This window comes from Falco peregrinus, chromosome 8 (genome assembly GCF_023634155.1).
Source record: "Falco peregrinus isolate bFalPer1 chromosome 8, bFalPer1.pri, whole genome shotgun sequence".
Taxonomy (NCBI): domain Eukaryota; kingdom Metazoa; phylum Chordata; class Aves; order Falconiformes; family Falconidae; genus Falco; species Falco peregrinus.
In genome coordinates, this window is record NC_073728.1 from 2,385,786 (window position 1) to 2,398,313 (window position 12,528).

Below are 12,528 nucleotides of genomic sequence, written 5' to 3' on the forward strand. Positions count from 1 at the left end.
AGCCTGGAAGCTACTGATTTGTCCTGGAGAGCTGAGTTACTTCCCACCACCAAGGTAAGTGTCACACACAACTTGAAGGAGGGAGAGGTGCTCCATGGTGTAGCTGCATGTCACGGGAGAAAGATCTGTTCTGTTTACAGCATTGGAACATGCAGTTGTATTCCAGAGGAATGGGTGCAAGAGGTGGACATCTGGGAACTGGCAAGGGGCAAGCTAAGGCTTGTTAAGCTAAGTTCACAATGGCTTTTATTTTTTTGTCTTTTTTTTTTGTTTTAAGGTTGTAATACTGAAGCTTCAGGACTATCCTTCTTTGTCCCACATTGTCATTCAGGTACCACCCACAGTTGGCAATAAGGTAAAAAAAAAAAAAAAAAAAAAAAAAGAAAAGAAATGCAGAAATTGCTTGCTTAGTGTGTTCGTAGCTTTCAGATGCTATGACAGCAGGAAAAGGAAGTGTATTGAATATGTGCTAAGTTACTTTGAGAAACCATAGACCTACACTCCAGTGTGGTTTGTAGATAACTGTTATCCTTGGGTAAGCTCAGAAACGTCTTCGTTTGATAAAACACCGAACGGAAGGCATGCATACTACTTGAAACATACAAAGCAACAGTTCTCAAACCAGTTCTTAGGAGTTCTTGTTGGGGGTTCTAATGTTTTTCCTCCTTAATGTTCAGGAATGCAATCAGGCTATTATCTTTTTGAACAGTCAGTTCTCTTACCCAGCATAGTGGAGAATGCTGTTCATAACTGAAGACACCACATATGGATTCTGAGGAGTGTGGTACAGATACCTCTGCAAGCTCTGAGACCACAAATAATGTGGTAGGCTGAGTTGTACAGAGTTTGATAGTTCTGAACCTCACAGAGAAGTTGGATGTCTTTGCATCAAGGCCTCTCAGGCTCCCAGTAAGAGGAACACTTGCAGGGAATCTAAGCAGACTTGGTGTATTACCCAGCTGGGTCTGGCAGGCCTTTCTAGGTAGTCTTGAAAGTGGCAGAAGACTGAACTTGAATTTAAAGTGTAAGTAGGTCTGACATTTCTTTCTGCAACACAAATACTGTCTCTGCATCTTTGATATAATAATCCACGATCCAATAAATTATTCACAGCTGAAGTGATTATAATGCTTGTATACGAGCGCATCTTCAGATAGTTGTGACAGAAACATCTTGCAGTTAAATTAGTAATATACGATGTTCTGGATAAGAAAGGTAGAAGAGAGATCACTTGTGAAATGTAACGTGTTGAGTTGCAGTCCTGTGTTAAATCTTGGAAACTGCTTTTCAAAAATAAACAAATGCTGGGTTTAAAATGGGATGGAAAATAATTTTCGAGAGACCTACATACTTGTTAGAGATGGTACAACTCATACCTGCTGAATGCTTTGCTTTTTTGTGATTAAACTTCAGAAGACGAACTAAAGGTTCTTTTTGCTTAGTAAATTGTATCCAGATTTTGGACAAGTCATGCTCCTTTGCAACGCCCCCCAGAAAAGAAAGAGGTACCTGAGGAGGAGGGATGTGGACTGGATTCTAGTTGTTCTTAGCTGTTTGAATAGCCTTTTGAAGGCTGTTGCAAATGGGTGAAAGCTAGAGTAACCTGCAAGTCATGCTTCAGCTACCCAAACTTGTACCGCTGTGTACAGGAACAAACTACCTGCCAGTCCCTGCCAGTGTGTGGAGAGGTGGCGCTTCAGTACTTTTGTCCTGGACTTTGCCTGAGCCTGTGAATAGAATTTGGCAAGTGTAAAGGCTTTCTAGTATTGTGCTCAGTTTAGATCTGTATGTAATATCTTGAATTGCAGTATACTTTGGGCTGTGAATTCTTCAAAGAGGGTTCCAGAACAGTACAACTTCCTGTAACACATCTTTTTTCATTTGGTAAGTTTAGCATATTACTTTTTTGGGGGGGTGGGGTGGGGTGCGTGGGGTAGAAAAAAAAAAAAAAAAAAAAAAAAAAAGGAAAACTAGTATTACTAATATTTGGATAATAAACTTACCTAAAAATTCCAATGGTCAGGAGGTTTTGGGGGTGTTGTTTTTACTAAAGTTAATATTGCTTTTGTTAGTAACAAACAAAAAAGTAAGAAATGTGGGAGTTTTGACTAACAGATATAGAAGCACACAAGTCTCCTGGGGAAAAAAAATAAAATTATTTGAGAACTCGCTACTTCTTCAGATATTTATCTAATACGTGAAAAAAATACATCCTTTACAGGGCTTTCTTCAAGCAAAATTCTATTAAATTCAACTGGCTTACTTTACAATGTACAGCTCCAGCACTTTAACCAAGTAAGAATACTACTTAATTTTTTTAAGTTAATGTAACCACTGTTTAAAGAATGTGATTTTTTTCTTTTTTTTTTAATGTTCTAGATATATCAAGCTTTCAAAATTTATATAGAGAGCCACTGCCAGTCATTTGAAGGTAAATATAAGTCTTCTAAAGCATAAATTTATAAACCAAATGTGTTGAAAATTCTCAAGACCGAAGCTGGTGGAAACAAAAGTCCTCTCAAGCAATGGGGTTTAGGCAGTACTGTTATTAGCAGAGACATTTGAGCAGATAATATCTCTCTGTCTACTTTTTGTTAAGAAGGTATAGCTCAAAGAAAATGTGAAATTAGTCCTCCTATGGTTTTTTTTCTTGCTTCCCAGCAAAGGGAAGTTGAACTTTCAGCAGGCTTGTGCGTTATATTGAAAGTGTTTCTCAAGAATAGCACATTTGGCTAGGATTTTTATTTGCTAATTGTGGGACTCAAATTTGAATGTTGAGCTACATAAGCTTAAACAGAATGGGATGCTGAAGGACTTTGTTTCAAAAAAAAAAAAAAAGTGATGGATTTATTAGATTGAGGTTACACCTATTGAAAACTAGAAGTTTTCTCATAACTCTTCTGCCCTTAAACACTGATGTCTTGCTGTCTTGTTCTGTAACAGCATGAGTTTAAAAATGTCTTTTTTGTTCAATGCTAACTGCACTGATCCGCATTGCAATGTAACTGCAAGCCCAGTGATTCTGTACAGTGACTGATATGCCACCTTTGTTTTACTTGCATTTTAGTTTTGGAGACAGTTGCCACATCTTGTTCTTAATTAATTTTATATTTTTTGATTCTTTTCCATTTCAGAAAGAAAACCTAGTGTTTACAGACTTCATATACCCTGGTCACATGAAGATTCAGTAACTGTAGCAAAGTAAGGACTTTGACAATTTAACTTACTACTTGATATGTTTTTGAAGCATGTTTGCATCCTCTTGTAATAGTTCTGATATGAGACAACTTCTCCAGTCTTAAGTGTTTGCCTTCTGCATCTTTTCCTCATTTACTTTTCTGCCTTTGTTGACAAAGTTGTTCTGAATTTTTTTTCAGAACATCTACCGATTGTGTTTAATAGTTCTCACTAATTTTCTCAAAAAGGAAGTCAGATTTGCTGGTCTGAAATTCTCAGCATGATCTTTGACCCCCTCGTGAGTGGGGTGTAGAGGCTGCTCTGGATGTTGGCTTCTTCCCATAAGCCAGGGTTTAGATCACCCAGCAGCCCTAAGTTGCTTCAGCAGCATAGTCCTGACAAAATCAAATGATAGGGATTGAAATGTGTCACTCATGAATTACAGTTGAACAACCTGACTTTATTTTAGATGGTTGGAAAACTGTCTTCCTTATTTTAGATGTTTTAAGGATACCTCCCTATTTCTCCCCGCCCCATCCCCCCTTTGTTTTCTAACAGCATAATACTTGCAGGAAACTGAATTGTATTCTTGAGGAGGTGTTTTCCCCATCTTGTCACTCAGAGTATTTACATGTTCTGTGAGGCAGTGTGTACACTAAAACTACACGTGTCTGTTTTCTAGTACCATGCCCCTTGATAGTTCAGAGGACAGTAGGCTGAGAATGTTGTGTAGTCCTTTGTGACAGGATAAACAAGTTCATCATGCCATTTCACTCACTGCTTGTGGTGACGCTGCTGTACTAGATCTGCTTTAGGTGCACTTGTTGAAGACTAAGGCTTGTTGGGCTTTCCTTCACTAGAAGGACAACAATTACCCATTAAATTTGCTGTTTCAGAGTTCCATCTTCTACTGAGATTTCTGCAAAACTGCATATTGCTCAGCCTAAAAATGACAGCAGGGTTCCAGAATTGAATATTTACTCCTCCTCAGACTGTCAGTATGAAGTGAGTAATACAAATTTATTTTATAGCTAGTTTGCATTACTGTATAACTTTTATATAATTCAGTCTTTAAAAATGTGGCTAATTAATCAAAATAAATACTAAGCAAATCTAAAATAAAGGTAGGCTGTTTGGCCTTTTTTTAAATGTAGTGCATGTTACAAGTATTTCGCAACAGCTGGAGTAATATTGAAAGTTGGGCTCTCATTTCTAAGAAAAACTTCAAACCATTTGTTTTGAAAAAGTCAGGAGTCAGCTGTTGTACATTTTAGTTATAGGATTGCTGTCTTCTAAAACTCAGGTTGGCTTCTTAAAAATGAAAGTATTTTGTACTTATGTTTGCCATTATATAAAATAATAAAATATTTCTTTTTGTATCAAGGTAGTTCTGAAGACGTCACTTTTACAGGTTCTTGGACAAGTAAGAACACTTTCTAGTACTAGATTGGTTTTTATGTCAGTGGCATCTAAAGAAGTTTGTCCTTCCTCCCTTCCCTGCCATGGCACTTCTTGATGCCAAGCGGGACACTATTCAGTGATCATTGTAAACCTTGTCAGCTGGCACAGCATCCCATCCGGATAAATGTCAGGCCTCAGTTTTCAGAGGAGTGCAAAAGCAGCCTAGCTCTAAAGAGCTAATGTAAATGTTGAGCATTTGGCTTTGTGGTTAGTTGAGTATCCATAGGTCATTTTCTTGCCTGATGAGTCAATAGTGTTAAAACTTTAAGATACATTTGGCATCAACTACAAGTTAGGAAAAAAGTTGAAGTAGATCCATATGCTCCTTTTCAACAAATTTTCTTTGGTTATCAATGAAGAATACATTTAAACATTGGTATCAGTGAAAATAGACTAGTCATCTGCAGTTTTCTGATTCTAAAGAGTAACTAATTCGCAAGCACTTAAGTGTAGTGCTGGAGTATTACTGGCAGGTTTCTCAATTTGAATGTATGCATTTATATTGGGGATTTTTCATGTTGTTATCACTTTAGAGGAATTTATGTCCTATTTGTTTATTAATCATGACTTGGGACAGTGGAAGCCAATTAGAACATACGTGAAATTGCTTCCAAAAATTCTTTACCCAAAAGCATATGTAGCTATATGCAGGTATTGCTTGGAAAGTGGCCTTTCAATTTTAAACTCTATTTTACTGAAACACCATTAGTGCACTAGTGTATTCTTTTAATATTTGTCTTGACTGGAAAAACAGCATTCACTTATAATTTGATCATTTATCAAAACATGTTTGATTTACTGTTTATGAGAGGTCTGAGCGTTTTCCATATATAACATTAGTTGTAATGGTAGTTATCAAATACTTATGCATAAAAATGAAAAACTGTTTAAATCCTTTAAGAAAGATTTTCTAATCACATCATCATGCTGGCTACATGATTGTGTGTGTATTTTAAAAATATCTTTATATATATATAGAAATTAAAAGTTATCTTTCCATCCTTGTCTTTCAGATAATAAGGTTCCATGGTGGTGCTCTTCCTGTCTATATTGTTTCTAATATTCTTCTTACTTATGGAGGACAGTTGAGCACATTGATATCAACAGGTAGCTTTGCAGAAAAATATTTTTTTTTCTCACAAGTGTTTTTAGAGAAATTAATTATCCAATTTACTGTTGAAAACCTAGCTAGTTGTTGTTAACTTTTAAAGCTAAGTATCATTAACTTGTGCAAGCATTTGGATTTATGCTCTTCAATTTCGGGTTTTGTTTGTTGGTAGTTCTCCAAGGTTGTGTTGTAGCAGGGTATTTAATTATTTTACTCTGCAATCCCTTCTTTGTGAATGATTGGTGTTACACAATACTTTAGAATTAATAGATGTCTACTAAAAAATAAATGTAAAAGTTTAAAAATATATGGTTAATATGCACAAAACACTATTTCTTGCATGAAGGTGAGATTTGCAGGCTTAACTTTTAGACATGTCTTCAGACAAAATGCATTTTTATCTAAGTTCAGGTGGTGAAGCTCTTGTGACAATTACCTAATATGAGTGACCCAGTGAATAAGGGTCTTGATGATGAAATACGATGACTTGCAGTGCTGTTGTAAGACATGGTTATTTTGTTTTAAAGCAGACTTTCAAATCTGTCTTTTTTTTTTGTGTGTGTGTGTGTGTATCTTTGTTAAAGTTCATGACAAAATAATAACTATAGATGCTTTCTGTTCTTGATTCTAGGCCAGTGTTCAGACTTTTCCCTTGAACTAGTTAGGACAGCTAAGCCCTACAAAGTAGAACCTCTTATAAGCATTGTTGTGTTTCTGCAGGGGTGAGTTTGCCTGACTTCTTTCTTTATTTACTTAAAGCAGTTTCCAAACCAGAAGTTTTAGTAAAACTATTAGTGGAGAAGAATACTATTTTATCTGTAGTCCTTGTGAACACCTGACTGATTTTGTTTGAAAGGCTGTAGTAGGAGGCGTAGTTGATAGATATCTTACTGTAATGGAAATTGGAAGTGATAAGTAATACTACTTTCATGTTTTTGGCAGGTTTAACTGGTTTAGAGAGATATGGGAATCACTGTCACTACCAGAGGTGGAAGCTGCTGTACTGAGTAGTCAGGATGCATGGTTCCCCCTTGTGTCCCTGATTCTATTTCTTTTTGGGACAGGCATTGCCTACTGGAGTGGAGTATTTTTCTCTACATCTCTGAGACTCTTCTCTTCATTATGGTTGACTCTGATGAGGTAAAAAACCAATATGCTATACAATTACGCTCTTTTAGATGACTGTGAGCCTGTCCATTTTTTTTTTTTCTTTTTGCTTCAGCGTGAGTGTCAGTGCTTGGGCAGGCTGAATTCTGCAGTTTAGTTCATACACTATTTAAGACATTGGGGTTTGTTGGTGTTAAGTATGAGGATTGCCTCATAGTCCTTATTCCACATCTCCAAAAGGCTGTTATACAGGTTTTCAGTTTTGTTTTTGAGGAAAGCTTGTTGGGGAAAAGAAAGCAACTGAACTATTCCCTTTTCAGCAGCTCAAAAAATAAATGCATATGTTTAGAAAAGAGAATATTAGCATTGCAATCCATGCCTCATTATTCGTATTGAATAAACTGCATTAAAGAATACAAGCAGGTTTGTAAAACAAAAATTTATTGGATGTTCGCTTCATTCTACAAGACCAATGAATTTTATAGAACAAGTGTAAGAACATAGAATTAATGTTTTTGCTTGTACAGATGAGTATTCAAATATGAAACTGGGTTTAAAAAAAGCAAGGAAGATAAAAAGATTTTGGAAGAGTAAATGAGTAAATTGGATAACATGCTTAGCTGTTTTAAAGGTTTGACTGTTCCGACATTGATAGCAGTCCTCAGCTAGATCTGAGCCAACTCTCTGTCTCCAGGAAGTCGGCTGGGATGCTCTTTACTCAGAAAACATCTGCCAAATGAACTCTTTCTGTTTACATCAATAGCACTTCTGGTCTTATTCTACCAAATAATAGATCTGGCACCAGCTATTTCTTCAGCCTTCTTCGTAAATTACAGTGGATGCTTCAGTATTAAAGTGACAAAGTGATGAACTTCCAAGTTTCAAAACTGTTCTTCCAAACTTTTTAAGGGTGTTAGCTCAATTCCGGCTGTTTTCATTAAAGCTTTTACTGGGCTCTTCAAACCCAGAGAATGTCTTGGGCAAAGGCAGGAAAATAAGATTTTTGTATGCCTGCCTGTAAGTCAGGTGGTTCAATTCTAGTGCCTTACACAGTTTTTGATCTACCCCTGAATTTATTGAAAAAAATCCAACCCATTTATTTTCTGTAAATCTCCCTAAAGTAGATAGTATCACTTGACTTTTACTCAATGTTTGGAAATGATCTGATGTAGACAGCAGCAAAGAATTTGTCACTTGCTGTCTGTGGGATTCTTTGTTCTAGGTCAGCTAGACTTCTTTTTGTGCCTATTTTTCGTAGGCAAAAATTTTCAATATTTGCTGCAAAGGCTTTTAAAATTGTATTTTCCAAATAATGCTTTTTCTGTTTTCACTGTCTACTTTAATACTGGAATATCCCCTGAATATCCAAGTAGTACAGACTTTTTCATGGTTGTATTGTACTTCAACTACTGCAAAAGTGGGGAATCCCCACTGCATTCCCCTCATTGTCACACCTTCCCAGCTCGTCTTTGTCATTTCATATTCATACTTGTCTCTTAGTTGTACCAGTTGGAATCTGGACACTGAAAATAAGCTTTTCTGTGTTTCTCAGGCCGTGAGCAAGCAGAAATTCCTGTCTAGGAAGAATGCTTTCACAGAATTAATCTCTTGGAGCCTTACAGTTGTGTACTGCTGTACTGCCACTGAATGCTGCAGTGCATTAACATTTGTAGTAGGAGACACTTTCATGATGCAGCTGTGCAGTAGTAAGAGTAACTCAGTGACTGATGCAGACCTACAGTTAGCATTAGCTAATGTTTTATGTTCATCAGTGTAACCTTTATGTTCCCCAAATGAAGTAAAAATAATACATTAGTTACAGACATACATTCTAGGAGGTATAAGATTGTTTTGTTAGTGCAAAGTAGCTTATGTAGCAGTTGGTATGTATGTTAAAATTTGTCTAACTTTATTTTTCCGCTGTTTAATCAATATTCAGGAATAATTTATTCTTTTCAGTCATTCACAAAACAGAATTATGCTTTGATCTTTGTAGGTGTGACATTGTTACAGTAGTATAACAGCAGTTTTGTTTTATTTTTTTAGGCCTACTGTACTTCAAAAAGATAAGTTGATTACACCCAGAAGACTCTGCGGGGTGTTATCCCTTGCTGTGCTTAGCTGGACCACTTGTGGTGCAGTTGCTGTCTTCATTATTTATCTTCAATACTTGTTTAAGGTACTGAAAAGCTAAACATGTTGAATTTATAACTGCATTCAAAATTCTGTGTTGCGACGGAGGGAAGACACAGTCACTTAATATGAGTGATCAGCAGACTTCATTTATTGTACCTTACAGTCACCTCTTATGCCTTGTTATAATTAGCTCATACATATTACAAAAGTTAAGCTCATTATTGGTTAGTTGCCTAAATATCAAGCCTCCCCCTAGTGTCTCTTCTGTAGTTATCTGTTCCCACCTGCAACATTCTTTTCCCACCGCGATCTTCCTGTTACTGTGTAAATTTTGCTTTACTTCAGATAAGCTGAGAGCAATGTGCATTTTTGTCCAGCCAGCTGGACTATGTCTATGAGACCTTTTTCAGCTAGCCAGTTATCCACAATTCTGTATGCTTTGAATTAACCCCATGTTAAAAGCGAAAATACAGATTACTATTTTTCATGCTTAAAAGGAAGTTATTATTTGTGTACTTGAAATATGTCTTTTTTGAACTTATCAGACTCTTCATGATTTTGTATTTTTTAGAATTATTTTTCTTCTTCTCATACCACTTCTTCCAAAGAAATGTATGGTCCCATATGCCCACCACAATAATGCGCATAATTGCAATTTTTAACTTACGGACAGGTAATGTTATAAGATCAAAGACTAATAATTTCCTTGAAGAGAAACTTTAGCAAAGGGAGGACTTGGAATGTTCTGTAGAGTTTTTTCCATCTTTTAAGACTTTTCACAAATCTTTATGGAGTAAAAGGAAGGAGGGTGGATATATTGTAGAATTAGGGTAGTCTTAATGTCTGTCTAACCTGGTCCCTCGGGTAGTGCCACAAAGATCCATACTTAGTCCCTGCCATTCAGTTTCCATGGTTTTCCTTGCATCAGAGTGTCAAACTTCTCTGATTCACCCTATGGTTATATAGCTGTTAATTCAGCTACTATACTTGGCTCTACTAGGGAAACGTTGGAGCATGCATCTGCGAGTAGGGGCACAAGCAGAGCAGCTTACAGGTGGTCTGAAGCAGGTAGATGGCAGCTGAAAGCACAACCTGAGAAACAGCGCTATCTCTAATTGAACTCCCTGTCACATAAGGTTACCCCGCGAAGGGTGTTCCCATGCTGATGTTACTCCTGCTTCTGCAGTAAATCTCTGACGTGGGACTTTTCCTATGTGGCCTGTTTATGGGTTTCTGCAGAAAATGAAGTAGAACTGAATTAGCAGAAGGAGGTGAGGAATATGCAGATTTTCTGCTCTGTATTCTCTGTCCAGCACAGTGGAAGGGGAAAAATCAGAGCAGCGTTTTCTCTCTGTGCTTGGAAATCCTTCCTTAATAGAGCACTTTGGATGCTGCTGATGAGAAAGGCAGAGGGAGTTCTTGCATTGCAGCTCCACTGGGGCCCTGGAATCATCTAGCTATAAAAAGGGACAAAAAAAAATTAGCCCAAATTTGTTTTACTTCTATACCACAGCTTTTGCATGAAGAAATGTCGCTAAAAAAAGCGGAACTGTTTGTCTTACAGGTTATAAAACTGCATGTGAATGTAAGAGCAGAACAAAACATGCTCACTGGGGTAAGACTGTTTCTTGTTTCTGTTCAAAACTGTGACCAAAAATTGTTTGGCTAACTTATGCATTATGAATTGTTATCATCTCGCCTTGGTAGCGTTAGGTTGTGCTGTGCGTCACTGGATGGCTGTAGTTTACTTACTGTGTGCATGATGTGAAAGAGAAGCGAAGACGTGAGTAGCCTGCTCTATCACGTATGACTGTTGCATTCACTGTTCAAGGTCACTGCAGTGTGAGCTTGTCTGAAGTACATTTAAGAAGGAAACTTACTCTCTGAATACATACAGAATAATAGGTTTGGTCTAAATTTTGGTATTTGATTATGCATGCGTTATCTTAATATAAAATTTCTAGATAATAATCTTTACTACAGGTAAATATTTTTTCCAGGTAGGTAGTTTGTGGAGTTTAGTGGTGTTTTTAATCAGGAGATGACAAATAGGATTTATTCGATGGATATGGATTGTGACCCCAGTAAACTGGAACTGTTTAAAAAGGAGTGAAGAAGCACTAGGTTTCATATACTGTGAATTTGTTTCTTTTTCAATTACTTTAAGGTATAGGATCAAAGATGTAAGCAGGTGTGGGTACAGGAATATAATAATTACCTGTTCCTTTTTGCAGACATAGAACATAGTTTAAAAAACAGTCTGCCAGAAAAAGTTGTTGACGGTTTTATTTGGGTTTCTTTGAGTGTTCTTTGTGTGTTTAGTTTTAAATCCTCTCCTTCTTTCATCTTCGCATAATTTCGTTTTGTTTCATTTGTGGGCTTTTCTCCCCCTATCACTGGAAGTTAGCTGCTTCCAACTTGTTAGCTTATCTTTGTTGTTTATTCCTACAGCTAATATTTTACTCCCAGTTGTGTTACCTCCTGTATGTTTTTCCATGAATAATCATCTGTGATTTGTGCCTGTATACCCCTTTATTTCTGTTCTTCCTCCTTCTAGGAACTCCATTTCTTATCACTGCATTGGTGTCAGGGCATCTCCACTCTCCATTCTTTTCTTCCAAAGACAGATAAACTACTAGTGTATGAGAAGTTTCTGGTTAAATCTAGATGCTTTAAAATTGAACTACCAAACTCTGCTTGTGATGGCTTTTTGAGGGTTAATTGCAAATTTTCTTCTTAAGTCAGAGCTGGTATGTTCCCCTCCTCCTCCCCCAGAATGGCTTCTTACAAGCCTGTGCATGTTTTTGTGACTTCTGTCTTTTATTTTCAGGATTCAGACCACTCAAAAGAAACTTCGCAGAACTCCAGGATACACACAGTGAAAAACCAGAGTTTGATGGACAGTATTTCAGAAGCAACACAATCTCTTCCCAACAGTACGACTGCTGAAGCCATTAACAGTCTTAAGATACACGTTACAATTCTCAATTTACTCACGTGGATTGTGCTGCTGAACTTGCCATCTTTAATTTATTGGTTAAAAAATCTCAGGTACTTCCTTAAATTGCCAGTAAGGTAGAAGAAATGAGTATGAATCTTTGAAGCAATAAAAATTGCAACTGTTTGACTCTTTGCATAGAAAAAACCAATTATAATTAACAGAAGTCTTTGATATTATAAGGTAGCTTATAATGTAATGTGGTTTATATTATAAGTAGGTGTTAAGTGAATCAGTGATACATCAAAGAAAGTAATGATTCAGAAAGAATTTTAAATCAGGCTATGATACCGTATGTATTTTATGTATGTTTGTTGTTATTAGCACATGCTTCTTCCTAACTATTTGGTAGCCTAATTTAGAAGTAACATGCTTTCTAAACCACTTCTTCGCAGGTACAATGTTAGACTTGATCCTGATCCATGCAGATCTACAGCTATTATCATCATATGCATTTTAGAAATTCTCATGAATTCAAGTGCTTTGGAACTGAAATCAAGGTACTGTAGCCTAATACCCAATTTTTGGTTTTCTGCTTCTT

At 36.6% G+C, this 12,528-nt stretch overlaps 1 protein-coding gene across 4 annotated transcripts in view; it reads left to right on the forward strand.

Moving 5' to 3' along the window:
• PGAP1 (post-GPI attachment to proteins inositol deacylase 1) overlaps positions 1 to 12,528 on the forward strand; it is a 38,805-nt gene that overhangs the window by 19,537 nt on the left and 6,740 nt on the right. For 3 of the 4 annotated variants that reach the window (XM_055811793.1, XM_055811795.1, XM_027792250.2), the window contains 15 exons: positions 3 to 54; positions 278 to 355; positions 1,809 to 1,884; positions 2,222 to 2,295; positions 2,380 to 2,431; positions 3,135 to 3,201; positions 4,074 to 4,182; positions 4,562 to 4,600; positions 5,652 to 5,745; positions 6,378 to 6,468; positions 6,689 to 6,886; positions 8,900 to 9,032; positions 10,554 to 10,604; positions 11,820 to 12,040; positions 12,383 to 12,487. In XM_055811793.1, the coding sequence (XP_055667768.1) occupies positions 3 to 54; positions 278 to 355; positions 1,809 to 1,884; positions 2,222 to 2,295; positions 2,380 to 2,431; positions 3,135 to 3,201; positions 4,074 to 4,182; positions 4,562 to 4,600; positions 5,652 to 5,745; positions 6,378 to 6,468; positions 6,689 to 6,886; positions 8,900 to 9,032; positions 10,554 to 10,604; positions 11,820 to 12,040; positions 12,383 to 12,487 (1,440 nt within the window). The remainder of the gene's footprint in view (positions 1 to 2; positions 55 to 277; positions 356 to 1,808; positions 1,885 to 2,221; positions 2,296 to 2,379; positions 2,432 to 3,134; positions 3,202 to 4,073; positions 4,183 to 4,561; positions 4,601 to 5,651; positions 5,746 to 6,377; positions 6,469 to 6,688; positions 6,887 to 8,899; positions 9,033 to 10,553; positions 10,605 to 11,819; positions 12,041 to 12,382; positions 12,488 to 12,528) is intronic. The other variant, XM_055811794.1, reaches the window with a different exon arrangement.